This window comes from Bos taurus, chromosome 4, assembly GCF_002263795.3.
Source record: "Bos taurus isolate L1 Dominette 01449 registration number 42190680 breed Hereford chromosome 4, ARS-UCD2.0, whole genome shotgun sequence".
Classification (NCBI taxonomy): domain Eukaryota; kingdom Metazoa; phylum Chordata; class Mammalia; order Artiodactyla; family Bovidae; genus Bos; species Bos taurus.
This window is the reverse complement of record NC_037331.1, coordinates 113525583-113538335: the sequence shown is the minus strand read 5'-3', so window position 1 is coordinate 113538335 and position 12753 is coordinate 113525583. Positions and strand designations below refer to the sequence as shown.

Sequence of the window (12753 nt, the reverse complement as noted above, 5' to 3'; positions counted from 1 at the left end):
GGCACCTGGTAGGGTCAAGGTGGGTGGGAGAAGGCAACCATGAGGCACAAGGGGGTCTGCGCACAGGGTGTGGTAAAGACATACTGGAGGCAAACCAACAGGCTTCACATCAGAAGGGGCCACAGAGGTCAAGGTGGCTTCCCTGGTGGCTCAGACGGTAAAGAACGTGCCTGCATTGCGTGTGACCCGAGTTCGATCCCTGGGTTTCAGAAGATCCCCTGGAGAAGGGAATGGCAACCCACTCCAGTGTTCTTGCCTGGAGAATCCCATGGACAGAGGAGCTTGGCAGGCTACAGTCCATAGGGTAGCAAAGAATTGGACAGGACTGAGCAACTCACACACCCAGAGGTCAAGGTTGGGGGGTCCTGATTCTTCTAGGCTAATGTGATGAGCCAGGCTGGGGTTGGGGACCCAGTGCCAGGATGACCCAGAGGTGCCCACCCCTGTCTGCAAGCCACAGAAGAGGAGAGTTTCCTTCCCAGGTCGGGAGGGGACTCGATGGAGGTTGGGGAACACATAGAGAGAGGGTCAGGTCTTTGAATCCTGGGCTGGAGAAGACTGCCAGTCTTGGGGGGAAACTGCCCAACGTTGCCCAGTGCCAGAACCAGCCTGGTGTCCTGCCTCGTCTTGGCAGCAAGATCACATATCTGCACGACTCCCTCCGCCCCCAGCCACTGCCCAGTCCATCCCAGCCCCTTCCCATCCTGGCCTGGGGGGTAGGGGAGGGTCAGGACTGAGGAGCCAGAGACAGCCAGCGACCCTGTTGCCCCCTCCAGCCCCTTTGGCAGCAGTGACCCGAGTGAGGGAGCTGTCCGTCTGCTGGGGCCTCCTCGGCCCTCCTCCTGGCCCTGCTCCCGCTGCTGCCTCTGGCTCTCTGGGTCTCTGCCAGGTCTCCAGCCCCTTGGCCTTGACTCCAGAACCTTCCCCCAACATGCTGGGCCCCTTATCTGGCAGCCGACCCCCACTCCCCCCCACCACCGCCCTCTCCCCTGGCCCCACCTGGAGCCCTGCCTGCCACCCTGCTCCCGCGTGCCCACGGGGTGTGCTGTTTGTTGTGTTGTGGGCTCTGTGTGTGTGTGTGCGCACACACGCACGCGTCTGTGTGTGCCAGTGTGCGGGTGTGTTCCTGGGCTCTCTGGTCACCGGGCAGGCAGTCTCTCTGTTTCTGGGTGTCTGTCTGACTCTGGCCGGCGGGGCGGGGGTGTTGAAGGGCCCATTAATCTGCAGTGACAGGCCGGCTGCCGGGGGCCGGGGGAGGGGCGCGGGCTGCAGGAGCGGCTGCAGTAGGAGCCCCGGGCGGGGGCCGCGGGGGAGGGGGCCTCCGGCCGGCCGGGCGGGGTGGGGGTGGGGACCCAAGAGGAGGAGGGGCCGGCTGGAGGAGCTGGAGGTTCCAAGAGCGCCGGGCGCCGGCTGCTGGGCTGGCAGCGGGCAGAGCGCAGCTCCCGGCCGTGGGGCCCGCACCGGGGTTGCGGGAGGAACCATGGGCCGCCCTAGCCAGGTGGGCTGCTGGCCACACTCCCTGCCAGGGTGACCCCAGCCCTGAGGCCCAGCCCCGGCGACCCTGGCCGCCAGGCCAGAGGCTGCCCTGGGAGCCAGGCCGCCAGCCTCTGGGGTGCAGGTGAGGTGCTGGCGTGGGCCCTTGGGGCCCCAGGGCAGGCAGGCTGGGGGGAGCCAAGTCCTCCATGGCGGCCCCGTCGGGGAAGGCGAGCAGGACAGGGGTCCTGCAGCCCAGGGCCCAGAAAGGCCGGGTGAGACGGGCCGTGCGCATCTCCAGCCTGGTGGCCCAGGAGGTAGGTGTTCCCCCCAGCTCCCCTCTTCCCCCCGCCCCCCACCCTCCTGCGGGTCCAACGCGGCTCTGAGGGCTCTGGCTCCAGGTCAGGAGAGGGCTTCCGAGGTGCAGGATGGTTTTGAGGGCGGGGAATCCCCGGGAGCTGTGGCCCGGCCTGTCCCACTCTTGGCTCCAGCTTGTTCTTCTCCAGTCCCGCCGGGCCTAGGTGGACAGTGTTTGTCTTGCCAGGGCTTCCTTCCTCCTTGGCCTTCCTGGCCTGGCCTTCTAGCTGGATACACGGAAGGAGGAGAGGGGAGAACAGGAAAGTGTGTGCCCCAGAGAGCTCGGCGGGGAGCTGGGGGTGGCGTGGGGCGGGGAGGAGGGGAGCCACTCCGGCTTCCACCCCACCTCCCCTGGTGCGCAGGCAGCAGCTGGGCCTGGCGCCCAGGCCCGGGGCCCCACCCCGCTAGCACTCTGTGCCTTGGGGGTGGACTCTGGGGGTGAGGGAGGCATGGGCTGCTTCAGGGGTCTGGGTTTGGGGGCTGGGGGTCAGAGGCCACTGGATGAGCGGAGAGGGTCGTCTGAACCAGGCACCTGGTCCAACCTGAAGAGCTGGTTGTTCCCCCGGGCTGACAGCTTGGTAGGCACCTCTGGGGAGCCACCTCTCCACATTCCCCCCACCCAGGGGCAGCGGGGTAGGGTGAGGGGCTCTGTCACAGAGCCAGGGGCCAGCTCAGGATGGCAGGGGGAGCTGGAGGCGGCTCAGGGTGCGGTCTGAGCACCCTTACCTCTGTTGCCGGCACCTGAACCCTCTGCCTTGGCTCTTGCGCTCCCCCCAGTGCAGGGACAGGTATGGGGCGGGGGTGGATTCTCTCAGCCACAGGTTGAGCTCAGGTTGAGCTTAAAAGAGCTTTAGCATTCTGTGTGACCGTGGGTCAGGGGAGGTTACACGCCCACCCAAGTCCAAGGCGGTGTGCTGAGCTGTTGGCTGCAGACTTGAGCTGGGCCGGGGCCTGTAAGATGGGGTCTGTGGGTCCCGGGCTGGTGCCCTGGGCTTCCCCCGGCGTGTGCTTGTGCCTGGGGCGGTGCTGGCCCTGCTGTGGGCGGATGCGGGGGGTGGGGGGGGCAGGATCACATTTATCAGGTGTGGTCCAGCCCAGGGGGCCTGGCCACTCAGTGGGGTGAGGAGCCCCTGCAGGAGCCTTCTTCTGCCTCCTGTCTGCTGGGTCCCTGGTCAGTTCTGTTTTTTCAACCCTCTCTTGATCCCAGGAAGGTCACTGCCCCATGTTCTCTGCCTTAAGGAGCGAGTGGCTGGGGCTGAAGTCTGGGCAGAAGTTGGGGCCTCGAAGCCACAGACTCCTTCCCCTGCCCCAGACCCCATCGCGTGCCTCCAGAGAGCCCCTGTGGTTACCCCGGGGTGGCCAAACCCCCAGCCGCAGCCGGTCTTAACTTCCAGTTACTTCTGCTAAGGAGGTGCCTTCCAAACAGTCCATCTGTTTGTAAGGGTGGTTCCAGGGGGGGTCCCCAGCATGAATGTGAATGGGAGTCTTTGGGGCTCCACCCCCTCCCCAGGACAAGGCCTGAGGATGTGGGCCCTGGCATTTTGTGCTGTTCCTGCAGGGCCGGCAGCCTTGGCTCTTAAGGGGGAGGGTGGGTGAGGCCTTGCACCTGGCTGCCCAGGATGGCAGAGCCAGGCTGGGAGAGTTTGGGGATTGCGTGGGGGCAGGGGGAGGCCCCAAGGGGACAGGCCAAGGCTCCCAGGGTGGCGTGGGAAAGCTGGTCACAGCTCTTCCTAGTTTGGCTTGGGGGTGGGGGTAGGTGTGGTGGCTGCTGTCCGCAGATCTGGGTGGCGTGCCGCCTCTGCCTGAGTGATGAGGGGCAGGATGAGAGATGAGCCTGGGTGGGCTTGGGGGTCATGTCTGAGTGGCGGCCCCAGGCAAGGGTGAGTAGGGAGAGGGGAGCAAGTGTCATGGTGTCTCCTCTCCTGGGTGCCAAGGGACCTGAGTCTGGGTGGCTGGTATCCTTGGGTCAGTGGCAGGAAGGGACACTTAGGCCCTCAGTCCCTGGGCCACCAGCAACGGGACTTGCAGGGAACCACAGTGACTACCGCTGTTTACATCGCCCTGGGCTGGAAGCTGTAGTCCTTGGAGCATTTGCTGGCAGACACAGTGGTGTATATGGGACGTGTGTGTGTGTGTGTGGTTGCCATGGGGGTGAGCAAGGTGGAAGTTATATCCACAGCTGTGGGTCTGTATCGCTGGTGGGGAGTCGTGCTTGTGGGCGTTACTGTGAGGTGCCCTGGACTCAAGAGCCAGCCAGGAGGCCACATGGGGAATGGCAGTCAGCAGCCATGTCCACGCGGTTGAGGGTGGGCTGGGTGGGCCCCCCTCCTACACCCCCCCTCCTACAGATCCCCTCTTACACCCCCTCCTCTTACTCTGCTTGGCCCCTTCTCTGAGGGCCCAGCCCAGGCGTCACAGGGCCTGTGGCCTGCCCTCCCCCGCCCCACCCCTCAGCGCCACCTTCCCCGCCCTGCCCAGGTCCTGTCCCTGGGGGCTGACGTGCTGCCGGAGTACAAGCTGCAGGCGCCCCGCATCCACCGCTGGACCATCCTGCACTACAGCCCCTTCAAGGCCGTGTGGGACTGGCTCATCCTGCTCCTGGTCATCTACACCGCGGTCTTCACCCCCTACTCAGCCGCCTTCCTGCTGAAGGAGACTGAAGAGGCGCCCCTGGCCCCCGACTGTGGCTACGCCTGCCAGCCGCTGGCTGTGGTGGACCTCATCGTCGACATCATGTTCATCGTGGACATCCTCATCAACTTCCGCACCACCTACGTCAACGCCAACGAGGAGGTGGTCAGCCACCCCGGCCGCATCGCCGTCCACTACTTCAAGGGCTGGTTCCTCATTGACATGGTGGCCGCCATCCCCTTTGACCTGCTCATCTTCGGCTCTGGCTCCGAGGAGGTGGGCTGGCCAGGAGGCATGGGGGCAGGGGGGAGGGCAGCAGGGGGTGGGGTGAGGGGGTGGCAGACGCACGGGGCCCCCAGCTCAGCCCTGCCTGCACCCCTTTCCGTGCGAGCCGCTTCCTGGTTGTAAAGGTCCAGGGGCCCCGCCTTTTCCCAGTGTGTCTGTCCAGAGTGGCCACTGCCTTCTGATTCATATGAAAAGGCCTTGAAGCCGGTGGAGCTCTGGCTAGGCACCTGAGGGTGGGTGCACCTTTCTGAGCCCCAGTTGTTTCATCCTGGTTGTGGGGAACTGTGAGCCATTTGTTACTGTGAAGTGAAAGTGTTGGTCGCTCAGTTGTGTCCGACTCTTTGTGACCCCATGGACTGTAGCCCACCAGGTTTCCTCTGTCCGTGGGATTCTCCAGGCAAGAACACTGGAGTGGGTTGTCATTCCCTTCCCCAGGGGATCTTCCCAACCCAGGGATTGAACCTGGGACTCTTACACTGCAGGTGGATTCTTTACTGTCTGAGCCACCCGGGAGTGGCACAAAAGGGGAATGGGACTCTGCCGGGCACAGCGGGTGGGAGGTGCTCCTACTGACATTAGGAGGAGGTTCTGGGGAGAGTCTTTGGGGATCTTCCCTCTGCTGCCTCCGCACTGAGGGCTGCAGTGCCGCCCATGCTTCATCCATCACCACCCCCACTTCACCCCACTGATTATCTGCTGCTCCCCGTAGCTGATTGGGCTGCTGAAGACGGCGCGGCTGCTGCGGCTGGTACGTGTGGCCCGGAAGCTGGACCGATACTCGGAATATGGGGCGGCCGTGCTCTTTCTGCTCATGTGCACCTTCGCACTCATCGCGCACTGGCTGGCCTGCATCTGGTACGCCATAGGCAACATGGAGCAGCCGCATATGGACTCCCGCATCGGCTGGCTGCACAACCTGGGCGATCAGATCGGCAAGCCCTACAACAGCAGCGGCCTGGGCGGCCCCTCCATCAAAGACAAGTATGTCACCGCCCTCTACTTCACCTTCAGCAGCCTCACCAGCGTGGGCTTCGGCAACGTGTCCCCCAACACCAACTCGGAGAAGATCTTTTCCATCTGTGTCATGCTCATTGGCTGTGAGTGCATCCCTGGGGGCGGGTGTGGGCACAAGTCACACAGGAGAGGGAGGGTGTTAGAGGGGCCCGAGTGGGCGCCCCCCACCCCCCAGGGGCCCCCATCACAGTGCTGGGAACACCAGGGCAGAGGCACAAGGCAGGGGCTGAGGAGCGTGTGTGCCCGGGCTTCTGTGCATGCATCTCACGTGTGTGCTCACACTGAGGCGGGAGTGTGTGTTGGCACTGACCTGGTGCTGGGGTGGACAGGGTCCCTCGGAGGCTGACGGCCCCACTCACCCCGCCCCCAGCCCTCATGTATGCCAGTATCTTCGGCAACGTGTCGGCCATCATCCAGCGGCTATACTCGGGCACAGCGCGCTACCACACACAGATGCTCCGTGTTCGGGAGTTCATCCGCTTCCACCAGATCCCCAACCCGCTGCGCCAGCGCCTTGAGGAGTACTTCCAGCATGCCTGGTCCTACACCAACGGCATCGACATGAATGCGGTGAGGGCCTGGGCTGGGCTGGGGGGCAGGGTGCCGGTGGGGACTCCTCTGGGTTCGCCAGAGTCACACTCCCCCCCTACCCCGGCCCAGGTGGGCCCAGGTAGTGCTGGAAGGACCCTGAGAGGTAGTTACCCTCCCTCTGCCCGTGGAGTTCATTTCCTGGGCAAGTTCTCACTTTGGGGCAGGCTCTGGGTGATCCGTGGTTGATCCACAGGACAGCCCCAGGCAGGAGATGGTCTCCATGCCTCACACACTAGAAGGTGGAGGTGAAAGCAGGGAGGTGTCGTCCCAAGGGTGCACAGTCTGCAGGGAGGAGGGGTGGAGCTGGCGTGGACGCCCAGGGCCTTCCTCTGATAGATCCTGGACGTCCTGGTGCTCCCTGCTGGCTCTCCAAGGTGGGGGGTGGGAGTGGACTCCCAGGAGAGGGCGTCCTGAGCCGCCCCCCGCCCCCAGGTGCTGAAGGGCTTCCCCGAGTGCCTGCAGGCTGACATCTGTCTGCACCTGAACCGCTCGCTGCTGCAGCACTGCAAGCCCTTCCGAGGGGCCACCAAGGGCTGCCTGCGGGCCCTGGCCATGAAGTTCAAGACGACGCACGCACCGCCCGGAGACACGCTGGTGCACGCCGGGGACCTGCTCACAGCCCTCTACTTCATCTCCCGGGGCTCCATCGAGATCCTGCGGGGTGACGTGGTCGTGGCCATCCTGGGTACGGCAGGGACCGGGAGCTGGGCCCGGAGTCCCTGCCGCAGCTGCAGAGGCCCAGCCCTCGAAGGACACAGCCCTGGGGGCTGTGGCCCTGTGACTGCCCACAGGGGCCTTGGGCTCCTTTAATGCACCCAAGCTCAGGCCCTCCCAGGGGGCCGGGGAGAGGAGCCCTACGTGGTGGGGGTGTGGGGCGGGTGCTGCTGAATTCTGGAGGTTTCTGAATTCGGTTCCCCTTTGGGGGTCTCCTCAAGGGCTGCGACACTCTTTGTTTCTTAAAATGGGATCAAATCCGAATGCTCCAAGGTAGGCAGTGGGGGAGGTTGTGCGACTGATTCCCACTTAGGGCCACACAGTTCCCTGTGGTACAGCCAAACCCTCACTTCCAGAGCAGAGGGAGTCTGCCCCTCTTCCCCTCGCATCCCTTCTTCTCCGCCCTACCTGTGCACGTGGACAGGTGTGCCTGGGTGCTGGGGACTTCCTGCCCTCTGCCTGTCCTCCCCTTGGCCCTGGCCACCTCAGGGCTGATGTGTCACAGTGGGGCTTAATGCTTGTGCCGCAAGCACCCCAAACACCACTGGAACCAAAGTTTTGCTAAACTGCAGTTGCTTTAACTGCATCCCGGTGTTTTCCATTCTGTGCCTGTGCTTACCTATGCTATCCTGTTTTCTCTCAGTAAACAAAATGCTGGTCTTGATTCACTACTGTGTTATGATCTGTAGCTTGAAGAACATGTTCATGGGGGTGCAGTGCTTTAGCCAGGGGGTGTTTGGGAATGGGCTTTGGTGGGGGGGGGCGCAATACCAGAGGAGTTAGAACCTAAGGAGGAAGCCAGGGTCTTGGGCAGAGCTGGGCATCCAGGCTGGAGCTGCTGGCTGGCCCTACAGTAGGTGGGAGGCACGGGTTCCTGGCCCTTCTCCTCCAGGGCACCGCACTGCACCTGTCCTGCCTTTGGGAGCTGGGGGCAGACGAGCTGGCTGGTGCCCCCCTGGCCCTGGGGGCTGGGGCTGAGCAACACGTGAGCAGACTGAGGGGAGGTGCCTGGCCAGGGTGACAATGCACGGAAGACAGGTGCCTGCTGCCTCCGCTGCCGCCCCCGGGGCTGAGCCCCCCTCTCGGTGGCCTCCAGGGAAGAACGACATCTTCGGAGAGCCTCTGAACCTGTACGCGCGCCCTGGGAAGTCCAACGGGGACGTGCGGGCCCTCACCTACTGCGACCTGCACAAGATCCACCGCGACGACCTGCTGGAGGTGCTGGACATGTACCCCGAGTTCTCTGACCACTTCTGGTCCAGCCTGGAGATCACCTTCAACCTGCGGGATGTGAGTGGGCCATGCGGCCGACCGCCCTGCTGGGTGGCTGTCCCTTCGCCGCGGGACCTTCTCTCTGGGCTTGTTTAATGGTATCTGGGGCAGACCAGGTTGTGAAAAGTGCCAGTCTCAGCCCTGGTCCTGCGGCGGAGCTTACACCCCACGGAGCGGGCATGCCCTGTTCCACCTCCACTGGTCATGAGAGGGTCTTCCCCGGGACCGGGCAGGGCAGGTGGACGCGGAAGGGCCCTGACACCGCTCTTGGGTTTCAGACCAACATGATCCCCGGCTCTCCGGGCAGCGCGGAGTTGGAGGGCGGGTTCAACCGGCAACGCAAACGCAAGCTGTCCTTCCGACGGCGCACGGACAAGGGTGAGGCGGGGGAGGGGAGGGGGCGGGGCCCAGGCGAGCCGGAAGGCGGGCGGGGGCGTGGCCCAGAGGGGGGCGGAGCAGAGGGCGGGGCCGGTGGGTCTGCTCCTCCCAGGCCCCACAGACCTTCCGTCCCCTACCATCAGCGTTCCCTTCTCACTCCATCCGTTCAGGCCAACTTGAAATGTCACCTCCTCCAGGAAGCCCTCTTCCACACTCCAGGGCAGGGGCGCGCCTAAGTATATTGGGTCCTCACAGGGCTGGCGTCTTGATGGGCGCTGCTTTGAACCAACGAGGGGAGGAAAGACAGGGCAAAGGAGGGAGAGGTGGCCAGCATGGCAGGGGAGGGCTAGGGCCCGGGGTCCCAGAGAGCCCCGCCCAGCAGTGCTACTGACCCAGCTCGGGCAGCCAGCGGTCACAGCCCATCTGGTCCCGCCCCCGGAGTTCTCAGTCCTCTTGGAAGTGGGTGAGAGCACAAGACAGGATTGGGGACAACCCAGGGCGTCCTGCCCCCGGTCCCCTCCCCTCCCCTTCCGGCCCTCCCCTCCTCTCTGTGCCACCTCCTGCCTTCTCTGAGGCCCGTTCTCTGTCTCCCACAGACCCGGAGCAGCCAGGGGAGGTGTCGGCCTTGGGGCCGAGCCGGGCGGGGGCAGGGCCGAGTGGCCGGGGCCGGCAGGGGGGGCCGTGGGGGGAGAGCCTGTCCAGCGGCCCCTCCAGCCCCGAGAGCAGTGAGGATGAGGGCCCAGGCCGCAGCTCCAGCCCCCTCCGCCTGGTGCCCTTCTCCAGCCCCAGGCCCCCCGGAGAGCCGCCGGGTGGGGACCCCCTGACCGAGGATGGCGAGAAGAGCAGCGACACTTGTAACCCACTATCAGGTAGGGTGAGCCCCCCCACCCCCCTACCTCTGCTCGGCAGGTGGGGCATGGGCTTCTCTTCCAGCCTCAACCCTGCTCTCTGGCTGCAGGCGCCTTCTCAGGAGTGTCCAACATCTTCAGCTTCTGGGGGGACAGCCGTGGCCGCCAGTACCAGGAGCTGCCTCGCTGTCCTGCCCCCGCCCCCAGCCTCCTCAACATCCCCCTTTCCAGCCCTGGCCGTCGGCCGCGGGGAGACGTGGAGACCAGGCTGGACGCCCTCCAGAGGCAGCTCAATAGGTGAGTGTCCAGGGGGACAGGCTAGGAGGTGTTGGACAGGGGAGTGCTGCAGTGTGATCTGTGGGTTTCGGGCAGTGTTGTCGGGTGCCGGTGGGGTGGGGGTTGTTTGCTCCATCTAGACCTGTGCATGTGTACCAGCGGCTTAGCCCTCTCTTTCTGTTCGGAGACAAGCTGGGGCTGCCACACCTAGGATGGAGAGTTGGCCTGAGGGTTGACCAGCTGGCTGTCCACAGGGCGGTCCTGAAGTCACAGTTGCTGGTGTCTCCACTTCTCTGAGACCCAGAGCATCCTCCTCCTTCTCGCCCAGGCTGGAGACCCGGCTGAGTGCAGACATGGCCACCGTCCTGCAGCTGCTGCAGAGACAGATGACGCTGGTCCCGCCAGCCTACAGTGCTGTGACCACCCCGGGGCCCGGCCCCGCCTCCACCTCCCCCCTGCTGCCCGCAGGCCCCATCCCCACCCTCACCCTGGACTCGCTTTCTCAGGTGAGTTCCCAGCACCCCCGGCCTTGCCTTTTCTACACTGATTTCACCCCAGGCCTGCTTTGCTGCCCCTTCTGTGGCCTTGGGCCCCAGCCTCCTCCCCTCCCCCATCCCTGCCCTCCTCCCAGGCAGTATTCTTGGAGGAGGAGGAGCTGTGAGCACAGAGCACAAAGCACGCAGAGGCTGGGACAAGGCAGCCCGCAGGCCGCAGGCCGAGTGGTCTGCGTTCCCCTGGGGTCACCTGAAGGGCCGGGTCTACTCAGGGTGCCTGTGTCCATGGCTGCATGTGGAGGAGACTGTTGAGCCCTGGGGGGGCTGGTGGTGGGTGCTGGGTGCCAGTGCGCCCTTGGGACAGAGTCCCACGGCCCTGCTGACACCCCCAGGTCTGACTCTCCACTCGATCCATGACTTTCATGCTTGGCACTTTGCAGGGTTGTCCCGGAGGCTTTGGTTAAGCCCCAGGGTGGCCTTTCCGGTCGGCTTGTCTCCCCCACTGCTAGAGGTGGGCCTCTGTCATCCTTTGTCCTCTCCTGAATGGACCTGTGTGTTCCTGGCCTCCTGATAGGGCAGTGGTGTCTGGGTCTCAAGCTGGGGGTCCTTCGGGCACCCCGAGGTGGCCTGGGCTTCGCTGCCCCCCGCCCCCCAGCCCGGCATCTGCTCCCCTCCCATATGGTGCCTGCTCCTGTTTGCCGACACCAGGGCCCACGTCAGCAAATGTGCCAGTCTCCCTTCACAGCCTCCCCCGCAGAGATCTCACAGCAGACTCGTCAGCACCCACAAAGCCCCTCCCGCCTGCCCTGGCACTCTCCCTGGCCTTCCGAAGCCTGGCCGCCAGCCTGCCTCTGTTTCTAGGTCCCGGAGTCCTTTCGAGACTGCAGGCAGGAACCTTGTCTCTTTTTCTGTCTAGCTTTGGTGCCAGCTCAGGGCCCCTTATTCCGCGTCGGCGTTGAATCCAGCGGCCAGGTTCCCTGGGGAGGGAAGTGGCTGAGGTCTGGGGCTCCCTGCAGGATCAGACAGATGCTGCCTCGGGGTCCCCAGCTGCCCGGCCTGGCTCTTGTCCACCCAGAGCATATACCTCCACGTCCAGTCTTGCCCCCCTCCCTTGGCAGTTGGAGTCCTGCTCTGTCTCCCTCAGCTCTTCTGTCTCCTCCAAACCCCCTCCTGTCTGGCCCCAGAGTTCCCAGACCCTCTCTCTTCTCTGACCCTTTCCCTCTCCCGCTCCTCGACTCTGGGCCCCCCACACTCTTTGTTTTCTCCGCAGGTTTCCCAGTTCATGGCGTGCGAGGAGCTGCCCCAAGACGGACCCACTCGACGCCTCTCCCTGCCGGGCCAGCTGGGGGCCCTAACCTCCCAGCCCCTGCACAGACATGGCTCAGACCCGGGAAGTTAGTGGGGCTGCCCAGTGTGGACACGTGGCTCACCCAGGGTTCAGTGCACTGCCTGGGCCCCTCCCCGTGGAGGCCCTGCCCGGGAGGCCCTGGCCGCCGACGGGAGAGGAATAGGAAGGCACGGCCCCTCCCCCAGCCCTTGGGGGCCCACCTCCTCCTGAGGTCCCCAGGGGCCCCGGGTGTGGGGGGGCACAGGGGCAGGGACAGGGCCGGGCAGTGGATGGGGGTCTGTGGTCCCCCCACTGCCCTGGGGCAGTAGCTGGTCTAACTGCCTGGAGGCACCCGGCCCTGGGCCTTAGGCACCTCAAGGACTTTTCTGCTATTTACTGCTCTTATTGTTAAGGATAATAATTAAGGATCATATGAATAATTAATGAAGATGCTGATGACTATGAATAATAAATAATTATCCTGAGGAGACTCCAGTGGTGCTGGGAAGTGTAATAGCTACCTGCTGTATCCTGTGTTCGTGGCCATAGCATTGTGGGCATGGGCCAGTCCGTCTGTGTGCGCCGGGCCTGCAGGGGCAGCTCCAACATCTGGGTGTGGGGTGGGTGCAGTGAGGGGTGCTCCCTTGGGGCTGATACACATCACCTTCAGGGCTTCTTGCCTCCGGAGGGCCCTGCTTCCCTGTGGTCCTGGATTCAGGATGGCAAAGAGTTACCTGGACTGCAATGAATGTAGAGGTTGTCCTAATGAGATGCCGGGCCTGGGGTCCCACACTTCAGAGCCTTGGTGGCTAATGGATTGGCACACTGGCCCCTGAAACTGACCCCACGATGACGGCTGATGCAGCCATGCTCTCCCCCACACACAGCTCTTGAGCCCAGCCCATGCTGTTATATTTGGCCACGTCCCCAACTTGGCCTCGCATGCATGCCAAGTTCCTTCAGTCGTGTCTGATTCTTTGCCATCCCATAGGCTGTAGCCCGCCAGGCTCCTCTATCCATGGAATTCTCCAGGCAAGAGCACTGGAGGGGGATGCCATTTCCTCCCCCAGGGGATCTTCCTGACCCAGGGATT

General features: G+C 64.2%; 1 protein-coding gene across 7 annotated transcripts in view; it reads left to right on the top strand.

Annotated features, from left to right (window-relative positions):
• KCNH2 (potassium voltage-gated channel subfamily H member 2) overlaps positions 1–12150 on the top strand; it is a 35974-nt gene extending 23824 nt beyond the window's left edge. For 2 of the 7 annotated variants that reach the window (NM_001427867.1, XM_059885709.1), the window contains 10 exons: positions 4309–4737; positions 5456–5843; positions 6131–6330; positions 6784–7036; positions 8162–8355; positions 8616–8715; positions 9312–9584; positions 9674–9860; positions 10168–10345; positions 11604–12150. In NM_001427867.1, coding sequence (NP_001414796.1) covers positions 4309–4737; positions 5456–5843; positions 6131–6330; positions 6784–7036; positions 8162–8355; positions 8616–8715; positions 9312–9584; positions 9674–9860; positions 10168–10345; positions 11604–11732 — 2331 coding nt within the window. In that variant the 3' untranslated portion in view covers positions 11733–12150. 7 annotated transcript variants of the gene reach the window in all.
• The last annotated feature ends 603 nt before the right edge of the window (positions 12151–12753 follow it).